This window comes from Chenopodium album, chromosome 8 (genome assembly GCF_948465745.1).
Source record: "Chenopodium album chromosome 8, dcCheAlbu1.1, whole genome shotgun sequence".
NCBI lineage: Eukaryota > Viridiplantae > Streptophyta > Magnoliopsida > Caryophyllales > Amaranthaceae > Chenopodium > Chenopodium album.
The window spans coordinates 28,819,610-28,836,152 of record NC_137841.1 but is presented as its reverse complement, the minus strand read 5'-3'; the positions used below and the strand labels follow the sequence as shown (position 1 = coordinate 28,836,152).

The 16,543-nt window shown below is 35.2% G+C and overlaps 1 protein-coding gene across 2 annotated transcripts; it reads right to left on the bottom strand.

Moving 5' to 3' along the window:
- Positions 1-1,623: 1,623 nt before the first annotated feature.
- On the bottom strand, positions 1,624-16,185 carry LOC145556003 (translation factor GUF1 homolog, mitochondrial-like). 2 transcript variants are annotated; one of them, XR_014091669.1, is made up of 12 exons: positions 15,694-16,185; positions 13,554-14,304; positions 10,768-10,924; positions 10,598-10,652; positions 9,904-9,971; positions 9,704-9,808; positions 9,511-9,582; positions 6,427-6,540; positions 3,218-3,358; positions 3,054-3,113; positions 2,300-2,367; positions 2,126-2,214 (listed from the first exon to the last, which is right to left on the bottom strand). XR_014091669.1 is itself a non-coding variant. In XM_081617697.1 (11 exons), the coding sequence occupies exons 1-11, from the start codon at positions 16,018-16,020 to the stop codon at positions 2,049-2,051; spliced, it is 2,016 nt and encodes a 671-aa protein (XP_081473823.1). In that variant the 5' UTR covers positions 16,021-16,183; the 3' UTR covers positions 1,624-2,048. The 2 variants fall into 2 exon arrangements, 1 of the variants encoding a protein (XP_081473823.1); XM_081617697.1 differs by lacking the exon at positions 2,300-2,367 and having other exon boundaries at positions 1,624-2,214; positions 15,694-16,183.
- Between the last annotated feature and the right edge of the window lie 358 nt (positions 16,186-16,543).

Sequence of the window (16,543 nt, the reverse complement as noted above, 5' to 3'; positions counted from 1 at the left end):
ATGCTTCAACCAAGCGCTCCTTGCAAAACAAAATTGGAGGCTGCTCACAAACGACTCTACATTGCTCCACAAAATTCTTAAACCTCCCTATTTTAAGAATTCGAATGTTATTGATGCTCTTAGGGGCTATGATCCAAGTTATACTTGGAGAAGTATGTGGGGTGCAAAGGGTTTGTTGCGAGATGGGCTAGCATGGAGAGTTGGTGATGGAAATAGCATTCGGGTGTGGAAAGATATGTGGGTAATGCAAGAGGGTAAGCCTTTGATGTTGACAATGCCTATGGGTGCTGACGAAAATATGTTGGTACAGGAGCTATTTCTGGATGGTGGTCGTGAGTGGGATGCTGCCAAGGTATGCTATTTAGTGGGGGTGGATATTGGTGGCAAGTTTTTTTTTGCTATACACGGTGCGCTCTGGATACTGGCTGGCTAAAGGTGGTGAAGGGAGTGAGCTAGCTGGGATCCCCGATGATGAGGTTTGGAAGATGGTGTTGAGTACTCGTGGGCCTCCAAAACTCCTACATTTCCTATGGAGTGCAGTGAAGGGTAATCTTGCTGTCAAGAGTAGACTCTTGCAACGTCACATAATTGATGAAGCTTCCTGCCAGATTTGAGGCCACCATGAAGAAACAATTTGGCACGCCTTGGTGGAATGTGATGCAGCTACTGCTATGTGGGAGCATAGTGAGCTAAAATCAATCCTGACAGATGCTCCTAATCACTCTTTCGCTGAGGTATGGGCATGGCTATATAGAAAGTGCGACGGTGAGACGCTTAGTACATTGGCTACATTATTGTGGGCAGCTTGGCATTGTAGGAATCTCAACATATTTGAGAACGAACGACCAAATGTGGTGCTTCTGGCGGCTAGATATTGCAGACTTGTTCATGATTACCATTCCTACGCAAAGTGTGTGTTCCATAGAGTCTCAAGTGCGGTTGCGCAGCATAGCATTGCAAGTTGGAGCTGTCCTCCAAGAGGTACTATTAAAATTAATGTAGATGCTCATGTACCTAGTTATGGGATGGCAGGGCTTGGTGTTGTTTGCAGGGATGCCGAGGGAAAAATAATGGCCGCGGCAAAGAGGAAGGCTGCCATTGCAGCTCCGGAAGTAGTAGAAGTTATGGCTGTGCGCTATGCCCTCATGCTTGCTCATAGATTGGGGTATTCCCGAATCATGGTAGAATCGGATGCCATTAATGTGATAAAGGCTGTGAATTTGAAGGAGTATGGTCGTTCACCCATATTTGTATTGATAGAGCTAAGTTTGAGTTTTGTACTTTTTCACATATTAAACGTTCATGTAATACCGTGGCTCATCTCATAGCACGATGGGATACGGGTGAGAATGTGGAACTTGTACGTTTATCTTCTTTTCCCCAAGGCTTGTTGTCTTTGGCGGAAATGGACTTGCTTTAATTTAAGAAATAATAGCTCTATCTTTCCTTCAAAAAAAATATATATATAAATTCTCACATATAAACCTATTCTCACCGGATCCCTCCCCTATATATATATATATATATATATATATATATATATATATATATATATATATATATATATATATATATATATATATATATAATACCACCAGAAAATGTGTCATGAGCTTGATCATATCAGTAGTAAAAACTTCTAATTGCTGGATTTTCGGTGTAGAAAGATCATATTACAACAAATCATATTTGAGTAACATAAGATGGACAAACCCTTGCTATTCAGGTCACATCTTATTATCTAAGCTGCAGACGAAATATATGTATAGCAACAAAGACGGTTCCATATTTGACAAAAGGCACACGACGGTCCTTGTACAAAAAATTGAAGGGCCAAAGTTCAAAGAATTGACAACAGCAGTTTGCCAGCTCATGTGAATCTTTGAATCAACAATTATTAGTAACTAATAAATATAATTCTACAATTATAAGACGATAACAAGGAAAAAAATTTATTAGTTAAATAAAGACAAGAAAACTAATGATACAGAAACTTTACTGATTTGAACTGCACTTCGAACTCCTTGAAATAAACACCTTCCTTTCCCCTATGCAACCTTCAACAGCTCATGGAATGCTTCTTGTGGTACATCGACTGAACCAACACGCTTCATTCGTTTCTTTCCTTCCTTTTGCTTATCTAATAGCTTTCTCTTTCGTGAAACGTCACCACCATAACATTTGGCTAGCACGTTTTTCCTCAAAGCAGTTAATCTAAAATGGTAAGATATATTAGATAACAATTATAATACTGAAAAGTCTACTCTTTCAGTGAGGACTCTATAAGCCAGTGGTGCACCTATAATTCATATATGCACAAATAAAACACCTAATTTGAGTTCAATCTTTAACAGCTAATTTGTAATGCTGAAACAATAACACAGAAGTGGGAATGAGAGTAGAATTCTCACAAAAAGCATTTATTAAAAGCAATTTAGCAATAAAAGAGGGATGATTTGAATGACAAACCATCCCACCACGTCTGAAGAGAGCTTGATCATATTTTCCTTCACTTCCAAGGTGGAGGTATTCCAAGCTGGCAATGGTATAAGGAAAGAGATGAGGGCAGTGACAAAAAACTGCTAGTATAAAAGCGTGGATGTTGTAGTAGTGGTCAGTGTCGGAGCCCTCTGAGGTGCTAATGAAGATGACCCAATAGGTTTACCCAGAACGTGGACATAGACAGTCTAGATAAAAATATGTAGAAAAGTTCATAGAGCAGATGAATGAGACTGCAGCAACACATTATAATGTATTGCTGGTCATAGATACCATGCAACTCTTGTTAATGACTCACGAAGAAAATGAAAGTTTTACAAATTTATTGCATTATATCTATTAGGATGATTAAGAGTATATCAAATATGACAAGCAAGTGAATAAGATTTTCCACAATATGATGAAATTAATTAAATTCTAAGTACTAGAACTCGGCTACACCGGCTTCATGATCATACCACATAGACGTGCAGGGTAATAAAAAAAGAAACCAACCAACATCTTATGTACTATACCAAACTTAAATAGCAAAGCAGTTTAAATACAGTACTTACGTCTCTCTTGCAACAACCTTCGTACCAATTGCAGCTTGAATTGTAATTTCAAACATTTGCCTATTCATCATGAAAGCATTGAGGTCCATAAGAGTGCCAAGAAAATCAAACATACAAGATAATGTTATTAGTGAAGAAGATATACAATAAATAATTATAAATACCTGTCTATGGATTTCTTTAACTTTTCCACCAATAGCCGACCCACACGTTGTGCTTTCAAAGTATGGATAATAGTTGCCATTGCATCAACTGGTTGTCCATTCAATAGAATATCAAGTTTTACCAAATCAGAGGCTTGATACCTGACAATAACACAATTAGGTGAAATAAACAAGACCCACCCTTCAAACAAATGAGAGACAAAAGGGTGAAATTCAGACCTTTGTAACAATTTATGCCTGTTCTAATTGTAACTTTCATTAAAGTGCATCTAGGTTACATATACTCATCTTGATACGTTACACAATTATCGCAACAATAACTTGTTATTAATCTAGTTAAAAACAAACATTCCAGATCCACTCGTTTCTCGATCTAACACAATACAGTTCAAAATCTTGACCCTACACCAAAGAGGAGGCTCTTCGAGCGTCTATTTTAACTTACACTCATTCTCAGTAAGTCACTATTTCCCTATCGTTAACTTAGCTTCAGAACAGGAGGTCATGCTACGTTCAGGGTGTAGAAGAGATGAATACGCAAGAGACAACATTACAAATAACCAAAGAGAGTAACTGAATAAATGGAGCTAAAGCGCAGCTGATTGAAGTCCATTGAACTGACTCACAAGGCAACACATGCATTGGAATGATTGTATATATGGTCCATAGTTGAAGAGCAATAACTTGACCAAAGTCCAAGAATCTGGCAACAATTAGATGCTCAAAATAGAAGATTTTTTCAGAGTTGAATGTCAAAAGATAATCGTACTTATTTAAGACCAATTCTGAACTACAACTAGCGTGCATAGAGAGGTGGTCATATGTTTCTGGGTGCAGCTCAATCTGCCTCTATTTGCAGTGACAGATACTTAACTATGTAAATAAGGACTCTTGCAACTTAAACGCTATGTTTGGATAAAGAGATATGGAGGGAAAGGAAGAGAAGAGAAATGGAGGGATGCATCCTCCCTTGTTTGGATATCTAATGTAAGGTGGGAAGGGGAGGGAATTGGAGGGACCCATTTTCCTTCCACTTTTAATAAATCAAATCCCTCCATTGTTGGAGAGATTTGGAAGGAAAATGGAAGGTCTCCTTCTCCCTCCCCCACCTCCCTTTCCCTTCCCTCTTTTTCCTTCCTCTTCCTTTCCCTTCACTATTGTTATCCAAACATAGTGTAAAGGAAGGATAACACTAGTGTCTTAAGACAGTTAGACTCATCACTTTGAGTTATCCCATCATAACTTTTAAAAAATATTGGGGCTATGATAAATATGGTACCTCCGTTGTAAAGTTGCTCTATACCCAAAATTCAAAAAAAGTTAACTTGATATAAATAATAGTTACCCCAATAAAAATTGAGTTATGTATGTTTTAGTGATAAACTTATCCTATTTAAATAAATAAAAATCAAATCTTAGTAAGTGAAAGAAATTATATTACCCTTATAAATCTCAAGGAAGAATGTAGAGCCAAGCCGAATGCATGACCTTAAAATGGCTCTTCTTTATTATAAACAAATCAATAATAGTAATAAATTTAAAAAAAAAAAAAAAAAAAAAAAAAATAGAATTTCTTTGGAAACTTTGAGAAGATTTATCCCAACTATTGTTGATCTTTCATAAAAATTCCAACTATGATTATTCTAGAAATTCCCTAACTATGTGGGGGGTACCTTTATATAATGACCCCATGACTTGTATTTACTGGTTAAAAAGTTTAAATGATGACGTTTTCAACCTTTAGCCATTTAATCTTATTTTTTATCAGCAAAAGAGAAAAAAGTTACCCTAATTCCCTCTCACCCTTTTCTACTTGACTAGAAATAAATGATTGCCTATAAGTTTTTTATGATAGAATACAACTCAACAACGGGCTGAATCTTAGTCCTCCTCACCATGTACTTTCCTATTAGATACAAACATAAAAAGATATGTTTTCTTAACCCGATTAAAGATATCAAGAAAAATATTATAAAGGATGTTATCTTCACCTCAATTTTACTGAATTGAAATTATTTTTACTGAACCTAAATTAATCTAATTGAACTAAAATTATTCTTACCGAACTGAAATCATTTTTAGTACAATCGAAATTTTCCTCACAAAAAAATAAAAATAAAAATAAATAAAAAATAGTACAATGAAATTATTTTTGTCGAATTTCAATTATATTTTTACTGAAATTAGGTTAACAATTTTTGGAATAATTTTTTTAGTGATGCAATTGAAATGCTTTACGTAGTACGAATAATATGATTTTTATTTTTATTTACAAATATCAAATACAAAAAATACTTATAAGAATTTGAAACAATATTTTAGTTGTATATTTATAGTAGATATATGATGAATAAAAGGGATAGAAATATTAATATGTATACTTAATATATTTTTAAAGATTTAACATAGCGAACAAAAAACATAACTAAAGAAAATATTATTAAAAAAAAAAAAATTACATAAACAAATAGCCGAAAGGTGGTTTTGGAGGGAAAAAAACAAGAAGAAGTGACATGTGCCATTTCCAATGTCTTCTTTAGTATTAAGTATACATTCATAATAGTTGATTCTTTTAACTCTTTCATTAGCCAACAAGCAAACAACATATGTCTAGACCAGAACAAAACAATCAAGGTCCAAGTATGTATAAAGAAAGCATCAGCCAACAGCAGTTTGTAAGCGCAGTAACGTGAAGTACAATGCTTATTGAGAGGTACCACATTTGGAAACCTATTAAAAGGTCTTGGTACACTAGTCCTCGCCAACAATAATTGACATGAACAACAGATTATTACTATTGCCCAACTTGAAACCAGCACAAATCAGATGTCTATAATACATGTACTCCTTTTACCTGAGAACCCAAGTGCTTGACAAAGACAAGGGTATGAACACTTGAAACTGTCGGACCAAGAAAAGCAAACTTTCATGAATGGACTAGTCTGGAATTTACCCGAGTCCCAACAGAAGTTTTAAGTAATATAGTTTAGCACAATGACTATGTTACAATAAAACAATAACAAGCTGCTATTAAGTTTCTTAAATCAATACACATCATTATGAATGAGAGAGGAATAGATCAAATTATGTAGTCTAGCACATTGACTATGTTACAATAAAACAAAAACAAGCTGCTATTCAGTTTTTTATATCTCATAATTATTAGATACACACATCACTACTAATGAGAGGGGAACAGAAAATCTTACTCTGAATCTTCATAGTCAAACGAAGCATATCCTGAGGTAATACTTTTTAGCTGATCATAAAAATCAACCACCATTTCTCGCAATGGTAATCGATACTTCATCAACGCCCTTTGACTGCAGAAACAACGATAAACAGTTGGTAAATGGTAATAATAGACAATATTAATTCCATTCATATAAAATACCAATTCAGACTAACTTAGATCAATAGGACTCCTCAATATGAAGAGTACTAATTAGAGTTTCAATCCATGAACAGACTGAGCATTCCGTAAGAAAAGCAAACAATCCACTTTATTGTAGTTTAGAATGTGTACAAAAATCATTAACAGCCATTGTTGTTAAATCCTAACCCCGATCTTACAATTCTATGATTCAAAAAATTTCCTCCAACCGGGATCTTGTTGTTAAAGATCTTAATGATTTACGATCTTACGATCAACCAATCCAATCCAACATACAATGATAATGTAAGATGTTAAACCATTAACACATCTTTATTACTAATTGATTCATGTCCACAAATAATCAAAGGTATTCAAAATGTTGAGGAATTGACAAAATCAAAGAAATTCATTTCATATTATCCGTAAGAATGAGCTAAACAATGCCATCTAATATTAATATTACTTAAGGTACGTAGGTTTTTTTTTTTAATCACACTGTCACAATGTTAACATTCTTTTCCATTAGTTGGGCCTTCCGATCCAACAAATCGATTCTTACGATCTAATACTACCCCTCTCATCAAACCAATGTTGCTATTAACTCAGAAAAGTACAAAAAAATTCACATGAAATCACCAACGCCTACCTTCTCTTGTGGAATTTGTCAATGTCCACATAAAATCCCTAACCTTAAGAGAAACCTTTTTCTAATTCGTGAGTAATGTTTTGCAGAACTTGTCACATAAATTAGGATGCACCTACATTTTATTTAGTTCACATTGATGGAGAAACCTTTTGCTAATTCGTAAGTTGTTTGGAGGAACTTGGCACATAAATTAGGGTGCACCTACAATTTAGTTTAGTTCACGATGATACTATAGATGGGGTTCAATTTGATGCATTTAATCGATCCCTTGGAAACATACAGAAATCATTGTAGGCACAAAAATTCAACAAACATGAATATCACAAGTGAAAGTCTTTCGAAGATTGTTTGCAAGAGCACAGCCACACATGTTGATCACAGCAACTGTAATGCTAAATTGTTATTTATCGAGCTAACGAAAAGCAACATGATTACAAGAGGCCTTGAGGGTGGATGCCGGCTAGATTAATTAGCGAAGCTTTATGGGGTGGTAACCAAGGTAATAAATCCCATCTATATCGCTAGCCTTTTTCATGTTGCTAATTTGCCTCCCACATATTAAGATGACGAGAAAGAAAAAAGACTCAAAGATGAATCAATTAGACATTTGTATACCCACCACTATTACCACTCCAGGAATACTTGATAGCTATCATTGTGACTTTCATCATTTCATCACCCACCAATGATAACATTTTTTGCACCTTGGCCCGCGCATATATATTGATCATTGAAAGCATTATTAGAACCTATTTGCAAAAGCTTCTAGAAGTGTTTTAAAACTCGAGAAGCATTTCTTAGGCTAAACATGGGTTTGTAAGGAGAAAAGTTTTTCAAGAAGCCCAAAATAGTTTCTAGGAAAGAAGAAAAGGTTAAAGACCAATTTGGAACATCTACCAAGTGTTTTTCAACAAGCTGTTTTTCCCCTTTAATGAAACTGTTTTTGGACCATAATACCCTTATCATTACATTTATATTGCAGCATATCCTAATTAAAAACAATCCTGCCTTTTCTATCTTCATTAACTTGTTGGCTTGCTATCACTTGTCAAGTCGCCAGTATCAATGCTCATACATAATAATACTACATTGCAAAAATTTCAAGACCACAAGCACCCAATTATTCATCTAAATAAGTAAGATTTTATTCTAAGAAGGAAAAAAAAAAAAAAAAGCTATAGCCAATTGATCCAAAATAAATCGAAGAGTTATCTTTCCCCTACAAATTGAGGCTAAAGATTGGAAGTTTTTACAGTGTCCAAGGAGATATATGTCTGCCATTATCATGTTTACAATGGGAGATGATACTTGTTTATTTTTAGATAGTCATAGATTAAAGGTGATATATGTAGGCCTAAATTTTGACGAATAAGAAGATTAAAGGTGTCTGATTGGTTAAAAATTGTTTGCTCTCAGTTGGTAATCTCGTATGCAGTAATTGGGTGAAATACTGCTTTACTAGCTTGATTATCATGTATTGAAGGTATGCTGGTAAATTTGACCCATTTTTTAATTCAATTTGACTTTTGCTTCAATATGTACGTAAAAGTGATAGAATCTAGGTGTTGCAGACTTTTGAGATACTACATATAAGGGATAGCTAACTCATAAATTGATATACCTACATCTCTAAAACAACTTTATTTTGATTTGCTGGGTGACCGTTATTTGATTTTAGTACTAAATAGATGAATTATTGAGCAGTAAATTATGGGCCAAAAAATCTGATTACAGAACAAAAACAGGCATATCTGCATAGGGCCAAACAGTGTAATTCAATTTCTATTTTCACAAGCAATTTAAAATTTTCAAGGCCTATCAAAATTATTTCTTCATAAATTGTTTCTAGAAAAAATACTTCTAGGAAACAGAGGATTCAGAAAAGCTTGGACAAACAGTTGTTTTTGTAGTTGACGTAATAGCCATAATTGTTATCAGCAGTGAGACAAGTGTTTTGTATCCGTTTTCAGGTTATTATAAAACTTTCAGTACAATTCAAGCTGAATTCAAATCAATTCCATACTCCACAGTATCTGTAATTAAGAATTTCTTTATCTACTTAATCCTAGCAATGGGTCTATTTAAGAACTACAGAGCTACACTGAAGCAGCTAACCAGTATGATTTTTTTTTATTTTTTTTTTGCTAAAATACAGTGTCACTAATCGCAAGTGCATCCAAAAAAAGTTAGCAGCCAAAAACAAGGAATCAACCTACATATATGGGGAAAAAGTAAAATACCCAGTTCAGTTCCAGGGAGAAAAGACATTACCTATCTATAAAGGAGTATTCGAGCTGCACTCCTCTACGATCAGAGCAAAGGGTCATAACAGGCCCGATATACCTTCAAAGAGATTAAAATCCACGTATATCAAAACTTACATTTCATGTTGGAAAATAGAAGGTAAAGCATGAAAAATCCATAAGAACTATCTATTAAACCACAAGGGTACTTGAGAGCTTACTCACTAGGAATTATAATGGTCGCTATAACAGTAGGTTCCCAACAAGCTGTCACTCGTTTTTTGGGATCGGACGGCAAAGAAGCGGGATTTTGGACTTCAATTTTGCTATGGTGGAAAGAAAACCATAAAACTTGATATCAAAACATAACCACCTCCTAGCGTGATTAAATAGATATATTAAAGAAAATAAACCAACTCACCTTCCATCAGAATATTCAAATATATATGGCACAGTTGGTACAGTGGATATTATGTGAGCTCCATATTCCTGCCATTCATAAATAAGATTAAGCACCAAAGAAGCAACATTCTAAAGAACTCTAGGGAAGTCTCGACATTACTTATGTTCCATCGTGTTAAGGATTTGCCTTTTCACACAATATAAGAAAAGTAGATAAATTTCATTAAATATTCTGAATATGCACTATATTTTCTCACATTCCAGCACGTGGTGATGCATTACTTGATTCTGTCACATAAATATGTATGTTATCAACAAAGGAAATTCAAAAGTGAAGACAAGCAGGTCAAGCACGTTTTTCAAACCCGAATGTTTCACATCAAGGGTATCGGAGATGCAACATGCAAGAGTTTGAAGTGCAAGCAACTGTTGGGGCATACATTTTGGATAGGCAGAGAACCTTGTTGGGTCAGAGAAAGAACATCATTTATTCACATGGCATTCGATAGTGATAGCTAGTGACTTCTGCAATGAAATTTCGTTTCTCATCTCCCTTTCTAATGTTTGTATGTCATTGCCAATCTGTACACCCCAAATACACCAAATAAGCCAATTGGCTTCATACACAAAAGACAGAGTCTAAGACAACAAGAGGCACATAATTATTCGCCGAAGTCAAATTAATACAAAAAATTACTCACAGAAAATCATACCTGCTCAAGGCGTTGATGGAAAACATCCATGTGAAGTAAACCTAAGAAACCACACCTGCAAGACAGTAAACATTCATAAAGAAAAAGGAATTTATGTCACCCACATGTCAGTGTTTCAAATATTGACATGAAAAGAAAGTAAAAATATACTTGCTTTTATAGATATATACCTGAAACCTAGGCCAAGTGCCATGCTAGTTTCTTTAGAGACACAAACACTGGCATCATTACATGTTAGCCTCTCAATTGCGTGACTAAGTGCTTCAAAATCTGATCCATCAGCAGGATATAAACCAGAGAACACCATATGTCTTGCAGGCTTGAAACCTGGAAATTGACACAGCATAAAGGGAAAAAAAAGGGAAATTAGTAAAGAAACCATGACAATAAACCAAATCTAGGTGCCATATATCATGATCTCAAAAGAAGGTCCTTGCAAAACAACCACAAATTGAATCTCTTCAAAAATGTTGGCATCTTTTTTATGCTTAACACAAATCTTTCCTTTTATTTTTATTAAACTGCATATCAACTCATTGGCACCAATAACTACATAGTCCACTTTGTTAGAAGAGCTATGGTATCTGCTATGATAAAAGAACTATGGCTATAAGAGTTATTGCGGATAAATTTTACATTAAGAGCAAGTCAACATCAAGAGAAACATCTGCAATCACATAGTTGCTCTCCTAGAGACACCTAAGTTGGATTTAGTTCTTGCATTAGAAGGTCGATACCATATCATAAACGGAACTTCATTCAAAAAATTACGGAAGCAAGGATACATAATTAGATTACGTTTAATGATAACCAACAAGAGTAAAAATAAAGGTTTCTTCAAAAAAAAAAAATAAAAGGTTACAGAATCTTTTAGGGGGGACGTTTGGTGTAGGGTAATAGAGAAGGTAAAGTGAATGAACAAGCTTGATTCTCTTCATTGTCATTTGTTGTGATATTTAAATAATTCCCTTCATCCCATCTAATCTCACAAACTCCTCTGATTTGATTCCCCATCCCCCCCCCCACCCAATGGTATCTTCATTCCCTTTCGTTGTGCCATTTATGCACCTCCACATCCACCAACACCTATGCACCTCCACCACCGCCCCACTACCACTACCACTGCCACACTAATCGTCACCATCTCACCACCGTCACCACCTATTTACCTCCACCATAACCGACACTCCCTGACCGGAATTGCCCCACCTTCGTCACCTTCACTAACACCCAACCACCCTCCCACCCCCCCCCCCCCCAAAAAAAAAAAAAAAAAAAAAAAAACTGAAACCTCCAATTTGGCCTGAACAAACCCCTAGCCACCCAAAAACACACAACCCTAACAATTTGAAAAAAAAAAAAATCAAGAAGGGAAAAAAAAAAAGTTGTACCATTTTTATATCTTCAGATTATGACTTTAAAGGTCAAATTCGAGCATATAAACTCCAAAAGGATAGGGTAGGGGCGGTGGCAAGGGTGGGGGCGGTGGTGTGGCGACAGCCGGCAAGGTAGGAGGATGAGGTAGGGGCAGGTGTCGACAAGGAGGGGTGATAGTCATTATGGCAACAACCGTGAGAGTGATTGAGAGACGGAAGAGAAAATACTAAACAACATACTATAATGGGAGTTGTTGTCCATTATTCTCCTTTCGCTTTCTAAAACTCATTCCCTTGACCTATGACGAACCAAACGCCTCTTTAGTATGTTCTAATCTACAAAAGAAAGAATTTTGTTTGAGAGAACTAAGATACTGTAGACCCCAAACAATTTTGATTTTGCCTTTTCTCCCTCACAAGTTTCTTCTATCTATTTCTTTTGGGCTTTCCTCCCACCCTTTTTTACGCCATTTCTATCCATGTCACTCTAATTCTTCGTTTTACAGCAAATAAACATTTTCCACTATTTTCCGCTCACATGTGGATATGGACACCCGACAATCCTTTGGAGCAAAACCAAGTCAATTTTTTTCAAAATGTAGAAAGTCACACTTCAAGACGTTAGCAACTCTAGCAAGGCTATGTAAAACATTTGTATCCTTTTTCTAACTCCACACTAATCATTTCCTCATGGGTAGCACCTCAAACCCTTCCATTAAAATATACTTCCTCCGTTTTCTTTTAGATGCAACATACCCTTTAGTGCGGTAATTAAGAAAAGTGGGGTTTACATGATATAATAGACTTTAAAATAGGATGAGTGGTTGTTAGGAGTGTAATTTAGTGGGTCATGTGCTTTAAATAAGGGAAATAGTATAGTTTTTCCCTAAAGTAACTTTCCTTTTATAGTGTGTTGCAAGTATTGTGACATTTCCTTTTTAAGGAAGTGTTGCAAGTAAAAGAAAACGGAGGAAGTATAAACCAAGGATATTATTGTCAGATTGGTTGATGGGACGGGCCAAAATTCTAATATTGCAAAATATAACATAGTACAGATTGCCACTAAGAGGCCCTGCAAATCTAAATGATAAAAAGCACTTTCGAGTATAATTCAATCCCACATTTTCTACCAACATATTCAAGCCCAAAGTTGGTGTGTTCCTTGAAGGAGGATATTGCTATGTCTACTTTGATTTTTAGTTGATTGTCTTGTTGAATTCCACTATAGCTTCTTGTAGAAACTTAAAAGTGGACTCCATCCCCAAAAAAATTGATTCTTTACTCCTTTGGTCCTTAGAATGATGAGTGGATTATAACAATATCACCCTTATAAAATATTATTGTTCAAACAAATTACAAAATAATCACGTATTTACGACTTTACGTTAGTTCATTCTTATCTCAAATATACTAGTATTTCTTCTACAGCCCCTACTAAAAGCCTAGAGAAAAAAGAAAGCATAGATTTAACTAGACAAATATTAGGACTATGCAAACAATAGCAGGATGTAAATTGTTGTTCCTGTGCTTACTAGCAATGCAAGAACATGAACCAAAATGTATAATGAAGTCTTGTTTACCTGGAAGAGGCTCAACAACAGTGCGCACATGAAACAAGGTATCACCAATACGTGCCTCTTTAGTAGAACGCATGCCACTGACCACATAACCCACTTGGCCAGTGAAAAGCATTCCAGTAGGAACTAGCTCAGGATGCATGAACCCAACATCTGAAACTTCATAAGTTTGTCCAGTTGCAACAGATGAAATCTTGTCTCCTTTGCGCAATGTGCCGTCAACTATAGCCACATGGCATATAACTCCTTTGTATTCATCATAATATGAATCCAACAAAAGCATACGTAACGGAGAGCCAGCCTTTCCAGGGGGAGGAGGTATCCGTTCTATCACTGCAGGAAGGATGTGCTCAAGACCCTGCCCTGTTTTAGCAGACGTGAGAAGGGTATCTTTTGGTTCCAGATCAAACATGGACTTAAGCTGGGCCATAACACGGTCAGGATCAGCTGTAGGTTGATCAATTTTGTTTATGACTGGGATTATTGACAGATTTGACTCAAAAGCTAGATAAAAGTTGGCAACAGTCTGGGCTTGAACACCTTGAGCAGCATCAACAACTAAGAGAGCCCCTTGGCAAGCAGCTAACGATCTTGATACCTCATAGCTAAAATCAACATGACCAGGTGTATCAATCAAATTTAGTAAAAAATTTGAGGGGTCTTCTGTACTGGCAATTGTTGCTATCTCAGGGTCGTACTTGTAGAACATAGTAGCAGTCTGAGCTTTAACAGTAATCCCTCTTTCTCTCTCCACCTAAGAGTACTCAAATGTAAAACATTATCAGCTAGGGGAACAAGGGTAAGAGGGTGAAGAAAAGCAAAGGTGAGCATGAGAACGAAGGCAACTGAGTGGCTGACAATTGATGATAAAAAAAATATGCTTTTTTTTTACTGGAAAAATATGCTTTTAAACTAGATCTGTGCCATACGAATGAACACCACAGCAAAGAAATAATATTTGACTTCCATTTAAAACAGTAAACAATAGCACAAGGCACCTTTTTTGTTATTAAATTTCAGTCTTGGCTTAGCAAATTATTACCTTTCAGAAGTTATACCAACAATCTCGTAACAGCAGAATCCAATCATGTATAGTAAGATCAAATTCGAAAAAAAAATTAATAATAATAAGCATTCCCGCAAGATTTCACTTATTCTAAAGTGAGTTTTCTCTTAAGACCTTAGAGACGGTACTTAAATTGGACATGATACCAAGAGCAGCATTAGCATAAAATGTCACTAAGAAAAAAAAAGAATTCCACCAAACCCTAAAAGTGGACATAGAAAAACACCACTGGCAGGGCTAGAAAATTTTAAATTGTATGCAAGTCTTTGCCCCTATTTTTCACCCAAAACGCAGGAAACTTTTAGTTATAGGCTTATAGCAATGCCAGTTCTAAAGCATATCTCACAAGGCCACAATCAGCTTCCAAAATGTGCACATATCAATAAGATAATCAACAAAAGATATTTTCTTTAAAGACTATAAAGCCTATTTGGAGAAAAATGCATTTTCAAAAAGAAGTTGCCCAAATCCTCATAGGAAATTTTTTTAAGTAGGCAAATACTAGTAGCTTCAAAGAAGATTTTCCTAATTATGCAACCTTCTCAATCCAAAATCCAAAATGTACCCATGAAAAGGCTCCCTTTTTTTCCTTAAATCCTCAAAATCTTTCCCTATAGATTACTCCACGAAATGCCAAAACGCAATGCGCCGTATTAGGAGGGCAAATGTTATAGTGCATAAAACAAAATTAATCCCTAACACACAGAGAGTATAGTCTCAGTAACAATAATTAGGTTACCACGCGAAATGCCAAAATACAACACACCATAATAACAAGGCAAAAGTCACAATGTAGAATACTAAATTGATTACAACTTTAGAAACAATAATTAGGTTATCAAGCGAAATGCCAAAATTCATTGCACCATAATAACTTGGCAAACGTCACAATGTAGATACTAAATTTATTAGAACTTTAAAAGCAATAATTAGGTTATCACGCGAAATGCCAAAATTTGATACAAAATTAGTCTCTAACATTCATAAAGTAGTCCCAGAAACAACAATAACAATGCAATTACGACGAAGGCGAAAACAAAAACAACAAAACAAGAATTTAGAGTGAACGCCGCAAACCTGAAGCTTGTCAAGGTACTGAGGTTGACCATGGCCTTTCCTAATAGTCCCAGTAAGCTCCAACAATCGATCAGCAAGGGTTGATTTACCATGATCAACATGAGCAATAATCGAAAAATTGCGAATCTTTTCAGGTGGGTATTGACTCAAATCTAGGTCATTATCTTTCTGGGAATTCCTAGATTTTGAACAATATGAACTGGTTAATTTCAACCTACTCTCTATTTCATTGTTGGGTATTCTTGTTGAAGAGATTACTGGGTTTTTTAGGATGTGAAATTGTTTGATTAATTTTCGAGTTCTTGAGAGTGTACTGATTAAACCCATTTGTAGATGATTGTTGCTGGATCAAAAGGGTTTAGGGTTTTAGCAACATGGCTTAGATTGAAACAATTTGTTTAGAAATTGCAACAAAAATACTTAAATGAAAACTGAACAAAATTTGTGAGTTTTATGGTTTAGTTCGGTTAATTATTACTCCTTCCATTTCTTTCAATATTGCACATTTGCATTTTGATAATGAGATATATTGATAATGAGTATTATATTCCATATTGCACTTGTAAATGGGGCTGTAAAACTGACACGACACGATAACACAATCAAAATTGGCACAATATAAATACGAAATTATTGAGAGAAAACATGAAATCGACACAAAAAGACACGAAATCAACTCGAACACGACCCTTTTAATAAATTGAACTATGCAATTTTATATAGTTTTAGATAAATTTGTGAATAATACAGATGAACACAAACATGACACGACATGACTTTTTGTTAGCTCTATCTATAAGGCTATAAGGCCTATACTTAAGATTGGACGGAATGTCCAATACTTAAGGTT